A 13,626-nucleotide genomic window follows, 5' to 3' on the forward strand; every position below is an offset into this window, starting at 1 on the left:
CTCCCTCTCCCCCTCCCCCTCCCTCCCTCTTCCTCTCCCCTCTCCCCCTCTCACCACATGGCATCTCCTCCTCCAGGGTCTTTCCGTGTGGTGTAGGCTTCTCACAGCATGGCAGTGGGTTATTTGCACTTACTACATGGCAGCTGACTTCCAAGAATTAAGAAGTGAAAAATTAGGCCATATCGTGGTTACACCTGCAACTGGCACAGTTTTACTTCATTACTTTGCCAGAGTCAGCTGGTCAAAATACTCATCGGACCATCCTCCATTCAAGGAGATAAGGAAGGACTCCACTGTTTGACGGAGGAGTGGCAATTTTACATTGTAGGAAAATATGTGGGACAGGAGATATTTTCCCAGCCATTTTGGGAAAGTACAATCTGCCACATCTGTACTGAAGAATTTGCAGTAGTCTTGACTGCTTCCCTAGAAGCTTGATGAAATATAGTTTCAATATTTTATGTCTATATCTATGCAGCGTTTGAGAGTGTGGTGGCAAGACTAATTCATAGAAGGCTAGGACTAATTCACACTACACTTTTAGCTTAAGGTTTTTCAGACTGCAGAGGTAATGTGAAGTCCAGCCCCAAACTCAGTTGTAGGTTTATGGTTAGAAATATCTTTGGAGAATCTTTTTTTTTTTTTTTTTTTAATGGCATTACATCTAGTGGCAAGGCCAAGAGAGGCATGTATCCCCACTGTCTCTCTCTGTAGGGTGTTTTTTCCCCCTAGTCTACCAAATGGGTATGCTGTGTTTAGAGTATCCTAGTTTTATTTCAGGGGATGTCTCCCATCTATGCCCTTTCCCCCATATCCCTAGGATTGGTGTCCTGTCCCTAGAGTTCAGATGGTCATTCTACCCCGTGCCTTACCCCGCCAAAGATTGGCATAGTCTTGCTGGGCAGGCCCAGGCCTCAAGGGTTTACTGACATTGTAGATTTACTCTTTCCTGTTGCCATTATTTTTCGTTTCCGGTTATTTCTCTTACTTTCTGGCAGATAAACCATGATTTCTGTAAGATATTTTCTGTATTTTGTTGAGCATTTTTAGATGTTCTTTACTGGGAGGAATTCAATGTTGGTTTGCTTTTGAAAGGCTGGAAATAGATGTTGACTAATATATTTTATTCTGAAAAAATTTGGAAACATATTCTTACTTTTGATATATAGTTAGTCAGATTTGCTATGTGTCCTTGAAGGCAAATGCCTATTCTTTTTGCTCATTAAGTTTTCTTGCTAATAAAATTCAGAATTTTGAATTTAGCAAATTTGGGGTTGATAAAATATTGAAATTTTATTCTACTCCCTATAGAAAACATTAGAAAATCAAGGCATATTAGGATTTACCTCTTAAAATAGGAGTTGAGGAAATAAAAAATGTTTTCATCACTTTTGGAATTGCTTATTAGAAATCATTCCTTTGAATATCAGTAGTTATAGAATAAATGCCAGTGTTTTGACACAAATCTAAAGATACCAGTGGGGATATCATCATGAATCAAAGGCTTCTCACACTGGATATCGTTTTGTTCAAATAATTTTGTTTTTCATTAGGGAAAGAGGCTGTGGAATGTGAAAACTGGAGATTCTATCTAAAATTATTAAGGGCCCTGACTGCTATGAAATTGATTCAAAAGAGAAACCTGACACAGTGAGAGAGGTGGAGGCATTGTGATACTAAAAGCAGCGTGTTTTTGGGTGGCATTGGCTTTGGCTCTGTGTCAGATGGCCCTGGCTGGCTGATTGCTCTGTTTAGGATGGGATCCACCTTCCCACTCTGCTGAGCAGCTCTGTACTGATGAGGAACGCCAAGGCACTTGGCTTTTTTTGGCCATCATTTTGGTTAGTTATGTCCCTCTTTATCCCTGCAGAGCACTCAAAAGCAAACCAGGTTCAGCAAGGTCATGACTTCTCCAAGGTCTTTCCCTGAGTCATTGCAGAGGCAGGAAGAGAGTGTGAGCTTCAGGCTTCAAAGCAAGGGATACTTCTCACAAGGGAAGTGATTTTAAGTGTTAAAGATAGGGCGCAGGAGGGAAAAATTGCTTGGAATCGGTATCCAGAAATAGATATTAGGTCGTTGTAGCAATAGATTTTCTCTGTTAAACTCTATGGTAAAACACTTAATTTGCGTGTGTTTTCTTGGATAACTCCAAAATGTGCCCTGGGGCTTCCCTGGTGGCACAGTGGTTGAGAGTCCGCCTGCCGATGCAGGGGATACGGGTTCGTGCCCCGGTCCGGGAAGATCCCACATGCCGCAGAGCAGCTGGGCCCGTGAGCCATGGCCGCTGAGCCTGCGCGTCCTGAGCCTGCGCATCCAGAGCCTGTGCTCCGCAACGGGAGAGGCCACAACAGTGAGAGCCCCGCGTACCGCAAAACAAAACAAAACGTGCCCTGTTTTAATTTTTCCTTTCCATTTCTGCTATGATACCTTAGATTCAGTCCTTTTATCTCATGTCTGGACTGTTGTAATGGTTTAACCATGAGTTATCAATAATAACCAGTCTCCCTTGCTTCATTCCAAAAGCTGGAATATTTTTTAAAGCATTTTTTTTTTGATATGTCAGTCCTGTAGTTCTTAAACTTTTATACCTTGGCCCTCTACACCTTCTCCCCTTGAAGAATGTCCATTTGCCCTAGCTTGGAATTTAAGTCTCTTTGCGATACGATCTCACCCAAAATTTAAGATGATTCTTTCCACATACTATATACAATGCCCTGGTCAAATGAATTGTTGTTTTTTCTTCACCTCGCAGTTTCTTCTGCTGGTTATTCCAACTCTCCTCTCCACTCCTCAATGATTACCACCTATGAGAATCATCCCCATCCTTTAAGATCCTCCAAATATAAAAACTTGTCAGCGTAACCTTCACTTATAATGTTTATTTCTATTGCTGTTGTTTTTGCTCTTACTTACTGTATAACTCTGTGGCATTGGTCACATAATGTCTTGCACAGTAGTATTTTTGTGTAGTTACCTTATTTTCTTTTCTGAGCCAAACGTTTTCAAGGCAAGGACCATGTTTTAGGCCTCTTTCCAGCTCTCGTGTGGCCCATCACAATGATTTCCATAAGGTAGACTTAGTAAAGACATCTTGAAGAATTTTGTTAGCTGTGGCCACATGGTTCTCAGAGCTGTTGCACCGTATGAGGTGGGTGATAACCGAAGAACCTGCCTGCCCATCTCCAGTTCTCATAGTGAGTGCTTGTATTAGTCAAAGCCCTGTTTAGATGGCATCACTGCGGGAAGATTTTGTGGGTTCACACTAGACGTAGCTAAACACTCTGTACTCTTGGGTGTCTTTCTCAAACCTCTTTGAATCTCTGTTTAAAATACATTATAATTTGTGTGCAAATCTGTGTCCCCTCCCTTGGTGGGAGAAACTGTGTCATGGTTCTAGGTGTCCCCATAAACCAGCTTGTTCTCTGAATCATGGGGCCTCCTAGCACAAATGTTTATTCTGTGTCTGTGCGTGTGTGTGTACTGCTCCTGACTCCTTTGTTATCATCTATTTATCAGATGTAAACTGTGAGGCTAATCTTTGTCTCTCATAGATTTTGATTTCTGTGGACTTATTCCTGAATGACCTTTGTTCTGTATTAACAAATCATATACAATATCAAAAGGAGGTAAAGTTTCACTTCCTATCCTTGTACTTAAAATAATCTCCAGTTTCAGAAAGTAGGACATTTTTGGGTTTATATCCATGAAGACAAGGACTTTTATAAACTTTAAAGGACATACTTAACCTCTTGAGCGCTCACTAAATCCTTGCTCTGTATGGAACACTTGTGTTAGATGTTGAAGATAAAAATTGTTCTAAGTTATGGTCTCTGCCCTGAAGGAGTTTAGTGGATTTCCCCTATTCACCGCTCATATCCACCCCTAGGTTGAAAATGACCTTGCCTTCTTTGTGCCTTGTATCTTTCACATACAATAAATTATTTGCTTCCACACCTGACTTCAACTAATAACCTGTAAACCTCTTAAGGGCAGGTATTCTTTCTTATTGTTTTATCTAACACAAGGCCTAGCACAGGTGTTCAATGAATGTGTATTTAAAAAATAGTTTTCCAAGCAAAGATAGGAGCAGGTACAAAGGACCTGGGTGGGAAGCTTGGTGTATTGAGGAACAGATAACAGGTCAGTGTAACTGGAACCTTGGGGAATCAGGGATTCAAGATAACGTCAGGGCTTCCCTGGTGGCGCAGTGGTTGAGAGTCTGCCTGCCGATGCAGGGGACGCAGGTTCGTGCCCCGGTCCGGGAAGACCCCACATGCCGCGGAGCGGCTGGGCCCGTGAGCCATGGCCGCTGAGCCTGCACGTTCGGAGCCTGTGCTCCGCAATGGGAGAGGCCACAACAGTGAGAGGCCCGCGTACCGCAAAAAAAAAAAGATAAGGTCAGTGGGAGTGGGACCAGATCACTCAACTTCAGCATTATTGTCGTTTTGCATAATTCTTTGTTGGTCATGACCGTCCTGTGTATTGTAGGGTATTTAGCAGCATCTCTGACCTCTACTTACTAGATGCTAGTTGCACCCTTTCCCGCCAAGTAGTTACAAGCAAAAATGTCTCCAGACATTGCCACGTGTCCCCTGGTGCGCAAAATAGTTCTGGGGAGAAACACCGATGTAGAACCTTAAGGATAATTTTACACTGCTTAGGTTTTATTCTAAGTGAAACAAGAAGCCACTGAAGGATTTGGGGCAGGGAAAGCAATGAGGAGAGTGGGTTGTCAGGGACAAGAATAAAGCAGGGGCTTCCGAGGCCAGAGCGGCATCGAGAGCTGAGGGTTGCTGAGTGGATGTGAAGGAGGCCTCGGAGTTTGAGCTGGACCTTGAAGGGACAGGATGGATTTAAACAGATGTCAAGTTGCAGAAACAGTGCCAGTTTGAAGAGTGGCACATAATGTGCAGGACACGTTTAGGGAACGGTATCGTTTCAGGAATCTCTGAGGGCCCCCATCACAGACTCAGATGCAGGAGACTCGGCGTGGGAAGCCAGGCTCGTGGGACCTGCTCCGTCCTGCTTGGGCTACTCATCTCCCACTGGCCTCCCCTGCTTCCTCAGCATGCCAGCCTGGATGGGTGGCATCACAGCTGTACTTTAGACCCTCACTCTGGCAGCAGTAAGGACAGATGGGAGAGGTACAAGAGAGGAGGAGGGTGGAGGGAGTGGTTAGGCGGCTGCTGTGTAATCCAGGAGAGAGATGATCAGAATCTGAAGAAGGCAAGAGGCAGTAGGGAGGAGGGGTGAGAAGCAAAGATGTCACATGGCATTTTCGAAAAAATGCTGTTTTCTATATTTCGTACAGTATTATTTCCATTAAGAAGTGCCAGATATTTTAATATTATTTTCATTCCATTCAATCTAGTTATTCAGACACTTGTAGCTAAAAGAGATACCTTAGAAGTGGCTCATGTTCATACATACAGGTTTGTTTTGCAGGAACAACTTCTCTAACATAACCATTTGCGTTCTGGGGTCTTTATGGCAATAGTTGGGGCACCATGAATTTTTGAGCATAGCTTTTATCATTTTGTTCAGCAAACGTATCTCCAGTGTTTACTATGTGTAGGACACCATACTAGACATTGTAAGCCTTAAGCATTGAAATTAGGCAAAATAAATTCATTGCTTTTCCCTCTTTGGACTCAGTCCCCTTAAAATCTCTCCCATCTGTCCTTTGTGTTTCCCCACTACTGTTCCTTTAGTTTGAACTGCATCATCTCAAGCCTGGATTATGGCAGTGTTGTCGTCTCTGCCTTCAGTCCTGACCTCTTCCAACACGTCTTTTACAATCCAACAGAGCCCTCCCTCTAAACACAAATCTGATCACATCACTTGCCTGCTTAAAACCCTTCAGTAGCTTCCTGTCGCTCTATGATAGAAAGAATTCCAAAGCCTTCAACAAAACATCAAAGTTCTTAACTTCTTTAGCCTTATTTTCCACCTTTCCCATCTCCTCCTAAGCACCAACTCTATTTTACTTTTCTCAAAATGGTAGCTCATTTGCCTGTTATTTTCCCCTGCATCTCCATATCTTGTCTCCTAGCTGGTTATGGCTTACGTTTTAGGACTCAGCTTAGATACCACCTCCTATGCAAACTATCCTTGACTTAGGGCTGAGTTGAGTGCCCCTCCTGGGTGCTCACCCCTGCTGTAGACCTTTAACACTGTGGTACTGAGAATGCCTATGATTTGTCCAGCTCTACTACTACTCTGTAAGCAACTTGAGGGCAAGGACTGTGTCATTAGCTATACTTTTATATTTAGGATCTAGCAGAGTGCCATTGAACGATGAATTAACATGCATTCATTTATCCAATGAACATTTGTCTAGTGTCCACTCAGTAGTGGGCGCAGTGCCATGTGCTAGAGCTTCAGTGGTGAACAAAAACGCACATGGTTCCTGTCCTCATGGAGCTTCTGGTCCCTGAGGGAGACAGACATCATCCCAATGATCATGCAAAATGTGACATTGCAAATGTGTCTGGTACCGCGAAAGACAAGTGATGGTCCTTTAAGAGTCTATAAGAGAGGGTTTGACCTAGTCCCAAGGTGCTGGGAGTTCCAAGGTGCTGGGAGTTCCAAGGTGGTGGCACTTAACACTGAGATCTCACACAACAGTAGGATTAGCTGAGTGAGACTGGGTGGGAAGAGGAACACAGGACGGCACAGGAATCACTGTATATGAACAGGCTTTATAAGAGGCGGTAACCTGGCAAGAATGAATGACCAAAATAATCCAGTGTGGCTGCAGTGAGAGAGGGAGGGTTGAGTCTGGAGAGGGAGCTCTGCAGAGGCAAATCAGGCAGGACCTTCAGGTCAAGTTGATAATTTTCCCTTCCTTTTAAGAGCATCAAATAGTCTCAGCGTGGTTGAGGGAAAGGAAGACTTTTTGAAGGGAGTGATGTCAAGAGGCAGAGTAATTACATGTCTGTAATTATTTTGCCCCAGAACTTTTATTTATTCTGGTGGTTTTGCGGTTACCTTTGTATTCTACTTTCTAAAATCCTCATTCCACCTTCTTTGGTATTATGCGGCCCCTTTTTGCTAGTCTCCAGCATATCTAGCTCAAACTTGTTTTACTTGAAATAGTTTAAGAAAGCATGGAGGTGGCTCGGGGTAACATGCATGACTTTGCTGCAGTCAGTCTTCTTTTGACCCGTTGATCTGGCCAGTGTGCACATCCTTAGGTTATTACAGTTTACTTGGTGACAAGATTTGGGGATCCTGCCCATTGATTACTATGTTGGTACCTCTAATATGGTCTTGAGTGATTTAGTCTAAATAAGGCTTGCAACTATGTGGTATTTCCAGATGTTGTTCACCTCCCCTCTTCCCCCTCCAAAAGGTTCACATTTCTACCAATTAACAAATGAGTTTTAATTTTTTGTGTAGCTAATTAAGAGTTTATAGTTGCCACTCAAGAATGTATACATGCTATTTGTCATTCACTTTTTAATTAATTGAGCATTGACTATGCATCATGTACTCTGCTTAGGTATTCAGGATAGAGTCTAGCTTCTCATGTTACTTACAGTCTGATATCAAAGACAGATAAACACATCTACAATTTCAAAACAGTGTGATGAGTCCTGTGATAGAGGAAAGTGTAAAGTGATAGACAGGGGAACATAAAGGAGGAGATCTAACCTAACTAAACTCACCTATCTCACCTGGGCTGAGGAAGGAAAAACTACCAGAAAAAAAAAAAAAGGTGGCTGATTTAAGTCTTAAGGATGAGTAGGACTGGCCCAAGGAAAGAAGGAAAAGAGAGGTTATTCCAGGTAGGGATGCTATATGGGCAAAGACACAAAAGGCATTAGTGAGTAAGACATATTCAAGGAATTGCATATGGTTGAAACTGGCCGTGATATAGGATCCAAGTAGGGCAGAGGTCAAAGATGAGGCTGCAGATGTAAACAGAGGCCAGATCATGAATGGCCAACACATCCACAGGCAGGAGTGAGCAAATCCTGTATGCTCCACCTGACGGAGTAGCCAGAATCCACCCACTTCTTGCTATGTTCACTGTTACCACCCTGGTTCTAACCATGGCAGTCTCTTGCATGGGTCATGGCACCAGCCTCCAAACTGGTTACTGTTTTCTTCAGTCTGTTCCTAACACAGCAGCCGTGATGTTTAGATCATAAGCAGATCATCTCATTCTTCCCTTTAAAACCCTACAGTGGCTTCCGACGGTCCTCAGAATACAAGTACAACTTCTCATAGTTCTCTTTAGTGCTTACTACTGTTTTAGATACTGTCTAGTTTATTTGTTTATGTTGTTTATTGTTGTCTCTGTCAGTAGAATGTAAAGTCCATGAGCTCAGGAATTTTTGTCTGTTTTATTTGCAGATATGTCACTAACATCCAAGCCTGTACTGGTTACTAGGTTGGCAGTCAGAATTTGTTGAAAGAATGAATGACTGAGACCCCACATGTAGCATGATATTCACCACATTAGTCACTACTGAACAAGTTACTTCAGTTCATCCTCACCTTGGCCCCCTTTCCGCTGCCTTAACCCACTCCCAATTCAAACCCTTATGCTTTCAAACCATTTGTATTGCAGTGAACTGGTTTTATGAATATGTATCAATCTATTTGTCTCTCAAGGAGATTTTCGTTCTTAGCCAAACCTGGACTAAGTAAAAATATGCTTTTCTTTCTTGTGTCAGCTGTGATGAGTTCTCTGAGAACATGATTAGACCCGTGTGTGCAAGCCAGGGGTGAAATCCTGGCGTTTCAGTGAGAAGAGAGCAGTATTCTGAGTAACTGTAACAGGATCTCAATGATAACAGTCACTGGGTTCCTAGTGTAAAGACCATTCTCATTTTTTAAAGCCAACCTCTCTGTTTCCTCAGATTGGTCATACTCAGCCTCTTGGCGCTGCTGCTTCCATGCTGTGAAAATGGACTGCTCTATTTTCTCAGGCTCCATAGGGGTATTAGGTATTTGATTTCTTCATAAATAGAACAGAGAAATATAACCAGAGAATAACATTGTGGACACATTTGACAATATTTATTTAGTGAGTAAAAGAGCTAGACCTTTTGTTACAGTGTCTGCTCTTCCAGTCAGTAAATGTTATTGTGACTATTTGGCAATGTTTGAAATCAGCCTGTTCTTATTAGGGGAGTACAGTTACCTTAATTATAATGTTTCATATGTTGTTAAACAATTATTTTCATCTACTATTAAGGGTGAGAAATGGTCTTCTATGTACTTTTTTGTCTTTATTTTTTTAATTGAAGTGTAGTTGATTTACAGTGTTGTGTTAGTTTCAGTTGTACAGCAGAGTGATTCAGTTTTTTAAAATGTATATGTATTTTTTATATATACTTGTATATGTATTTTTATTTATATATATAAATCTATTCTTCTTCAGATTCTTTTCCATTATAGGTTATTATAAGATATTGAATATAGTTCCCTGTGCTATACAATAAGCCCTTGTTGGTTCTCTATTTTATAGGTAGTAGCATTATGTTAATCCCAAACTCCTAATTCCCCACCCGCCTTTGCCCTTTGGTAACCATAAATTTGTTTTCTATATCTGTGAGTCCATTTCTGTTTTGTAAATGAGTTCATTGGTATCATTTTTTTAGATTTCACATAAAAGTGTTAAGGTTGCTTTTCTTAAGGTTGCTTTCACATCATTAGTCCACATGTGCTGAATACTGTCTGGGTGAACAGCACATTGCTAGTCAAGCAGAGAAGGCATCGTGCCTGTTTTTAAGGTACCTATCCTGTTTATGTTAAAAACAACCAGTATTACTATTGCTACTGTCACCATTTATTGAGCTTCTACTCCGTAACTATCACTGCCATTTAAGTTCCTACAAGGTGATTTGCCTCAATTACTTCATTGAAGGATGTCAGTAGCTCTTCAAGGTAGTTCTATATCTCCATTGTTCCAATTATGTAATTGGATGCAGAGACGATAATTAACAATAAGCAACTAATAAGCTGTGACTTAAATCAAGCTAGAGGAGGTGTGCCATGTGGCAGCTTTGCGTTTAATTGTTAGGGGGATAGTATGAGGAAGATGACGTCTCATTCAAGGACCTCATCTTCTGGTAGATACGAGTATCAAGCAAAGCGAATTGGTTTCTTTGGGTAATCTTAACTCCCATCTGGAAAGATGACTAGATAGCAGTATGAGTGCTTTCTTCACATGGTTTTGTTACCTCTTGCTACAGAAAGGAGCTGGATATCACCTGGATCTCTTTTGGGTGGCCATCCTCATGGTGGTGTGCTCCTTCATGGCCCTTCCGTGGTACGTGGCTGCTACTGTCATCTCCATTGCTCACATCGACAGTTTGAAGATGGAGACAGAGACTTCTGCACCTGGAGAACAACCAAAATTCCTAGGAGTGAGGTGTGTTACGTCAGAGAAAAATGGCTCTATAAAACATACCATGCTCACATCTATGTGTCAGTCAGAAAGAAACGGACAAATGTGGAGGAGAAAGGGCTGGTGATGAATTTATTCCTGTACTTGATGTTCTAGAAAGGACTAAATTTTCATTTGAAAGAGTCTTCCATAATTTCTTGAGTTCACTTTTTATCTTATATACATTTCCTTTGATTAACAGCAGACTAAATTTTGCAGAGTAAAAACGCAGACAGGTCATTCATTTTCTTCAATGTGCAGGTCATTTTAGTGCTGTGGTACATACTCAATCACAATCATATATATATATATATATATAACCAGACCCTTTAATTTTTTGGCTCTGTTGAGACTCCCTAAAACTATTGAGTCTGCTTATGATTCTCAAGATGCTATGAAAGGAGGGAATTCCCTGGCAGTTCAGTGGTTACAACTCGGCCTTTTCACTACCAGGGCCCCAGGTTCGACCCTCAGTCAGGGAACTAAGATCCGCAAGCCGCGCGGCCAAAATCAGATTCTGTGAAAGGAGAGGAATTCTTATTTTCCAGTTCATTTTCTTTCCCATAAGCACTGAGAAACCTTGACCTCCAGCAGTTAAATCTGGGTAGCCATGAAGAGCTCTTATGAGACCTTTATACCTTATTGCGTGTTTTGCAGCGGACTCTGCTCCTAAGAGCTTGGGTGAATAGCTCACGTGGCAGAGCCATCGTTTCCCATGCCACAACAGTGGGTGATTTTTCTTGGGGTGAGGGGGTGTTGTATGGGAATCGTATTTGTTAAAAAGTACTTTTGTTGTTGTAGATTTGGAAATGAGACTGATGGGATTTACTGCACTTAGGAAATTTCCCTGAGCTGTTCGTTAATTAGAATGTGGGACAATGTAATAACTATCTCCTATGAAGGAAGGTGTAATTACACAACAGTACAAGTTGTTTAAAAAATAAGGGCTTCAAGTAGGCCAGTAATTGGTGGAACCAGAGCAAGTGATTTTTCTCTCCTGATTCTAAAAGGACAAAGGATTTAGCAGAATCACCTTTTTCTTGATGAATTCAAATCACATACTGCAATAGTTTTAAGAGAATTTTGTAGTTCTGTTAAGCTTATATGCTGTCCTTGAGGTATTAATTACATATGATATCCGTACCTTTGCTGTCTTAGCCAAACAGTGATTCTATCCATGTATAGTATTTTCTGAAGGTGAAAAGACAAGAGCATGTTTATGAAAACAAAAGGTAGATTGGTAATCTTTTGATTTGGTTTCAGGGAACAAAGAGTCACTGGAACCCTTGTGTTTATTCTGACTGGTCTGTCAGTCTTTATGGCTCCCATCTTGAAGGTAAATATGTGAAATACTCACTTCTTCCTCCTTCTCAGAACACTGACAGATAATTGGATATGTGAACAGTAGAATTTCTTAAGAAATATCTGCAAGATTGTTATCACATCCATACACACTGAAGGAAGCAGGAGTCAGGTAGAATGAAGACTTTAAAAACTTCTACCTTGATTTCCTTCTCACTCCTTCTCTTATTATTATTATTATTATTGCAGTTATTTGGTTGAACCATATTAAATTACCACTATTCAAATTTTTGGACCTACGCATATGGCAGTTTCATACAGTTCAATCTAACTAACTGATCTCCACTCCCCATGACATTTTTCACTCTCCTAGTCTCCCTACATCCTTTCTTCCCATCACTTCCCATTTACTTGTCCCTAAATCCTGCCCTCCCTTCCCACATTGGACTCCTGGATAACATGAATGACTCACAATGATCATTTTGTAATTGTCCTCTTATTATTAATTACTGCTGACTGTGTTTCTGTATTCTTTGAATCAGAAGGCCTAATAGCCACAAAGAAAGAATGGAATAAAATTACTGATTTGTAACTAGAAAACTTTATAAATGAACTTTTGAAAAAGAAAAATGGCAGATTATTTAGAAAGTTAGGAGTCAATGTGTAGGTTTGATTGACAGGGTGAATGTTTAATAGATAAATATAAACTATATATGAAAGCATATTTAGAAGTAGAGATAGTACTTTAAAAGATTAACATATATCTGTCATTGAAGCTTCCAGTTTTCTTTTGTGACACAAATATTTTATTCTTTTTTTATTACATAACAAAACTAGCCAATTATTGATAATTTGTATCTTATGCTTGCATCACAGTACAAAGCATGAATATCACCTATACACCTAATAGCTATCAACAATCCCACTGTTAGCAATATCCTTCCAAATTTTTCTCTAAAAATTTTTGTGTATCTTTAAACAACTTTAATTTTTCAAAAGGTTTTTTGAATGCTTATTTAATTACACAAGTAATAGAGCAGTACATTCTTGGAAAGAATTCAGAGAATACAGAAGTACAGTGAAAGGCAAAAGCTCTCCATTTCTTTCCCATTAACACATTTATATGTCAATTGCCAATCAGATGAATTTGTGGAAAATAGAACTGTAATTTCTTAACGTATAGCTAGGACTGACTCTGCCTTCAGAGTATTTAGATTACTGCATACATTATGCACAGAATACTTTGTAAACAGTTAAAAGATTTAAATATTCATCTTTTGTCACTGGTTTCTACAGTGTCAATTAGCTGGTTTAATTTCTGACTGGAATCATGAAGGAATATGTATCTCATGTAATATGTGGGGAAGTAAAACTAAAAGTAATTGCAAGGAGTTCGTTTCTGGTTATATACAGAGGACCTTAGAAAAGGACAGATCTTATGTTCTGTGAGGACAGAGGGAAATCTGTTGTCAGTTTGGCCAGTGCAGAGCGAATTGTGGGGGAGGTTCGAGTTGTTGTGAGTTTCACAGCATCAAGTCCACTTCCAAAGTGCTCTGTGTTCCTCTCTTGCCCCGTAGACGCCAGCACATCAGCTGGTGGAAAAGTCTAATGACAGCTTTTTACCGCATAGGCAATGGGACCTCATCTGGACAGATCAACTTGTAGAGATCATTGTAGGTAATTATGACCTCACATTGTGGGAGGCTCTCCTAGGAAGGAATTTGCCCCTGGGACCCCTGAAGGTGGATTCACACGACACAACTGCCAAGGCTCTTTTATAGGGTCTCTTAGTTCTTAAGCCACTAGTAAGAGATAAATAGAAATCTTCCCATCAGTTCGTATGTACTCATCACCACCCACTCTTTCTTTAATTTTATTTTTATATTATTCCTTTGCAATAATGCAGTATAAAATCCTAACTC

At 40.7% G+C, this 13,626-nt stretch overlaps 1 protein-coding gene across 5 annotated transcripts in view; it reads left to right on the plus strand.

The window, feature by feature from the left end:
- The window catches only part of SLC4A4 (solute carrier family 4 member 4), a 295,337-nt gene that overhangs the window by 258,748 nt on the left and 22,963 nt on the right, over positions 1-13,626 (plus strand). For all 5 annotated transcript variants that reach the window (XM_024754102.1, XM_024754101.1, XM_024754105.1 and 2 more), the window contains 2 exons: positions 10,209-10,387; positions 11,666-11,738. In XM_024754102.1, the coding sequence (XP_024609870.1) occupies positions 10,209-10,387; positions 11,666-11,738 (252 nt within the window). The remainder of the gene's footprint in view (positions 1-10,208; positions 10,388-11,665; positions 11,739-13,626) is intronic.

This window comes from Neophocaena asiaeorientalis, unplaced genomic scaffold (assembly GCF_003031525.2).
Source record: "Neophocaena asiaeorientalis asiaeorientalis breed wild unplaced genomic scaffold, Neophocaena_asiaeorientalis_V1.1 scaffold148, whole genome shotgun sequence".
Classification (NCBI taxonomy): domain Eukaryota; kingdom Metazoa; phylum Chordata; class Mammalia; order Artiodactyla; family Phocoenidae; genus Neophocaena; species Neophocaena asiaeorientalis.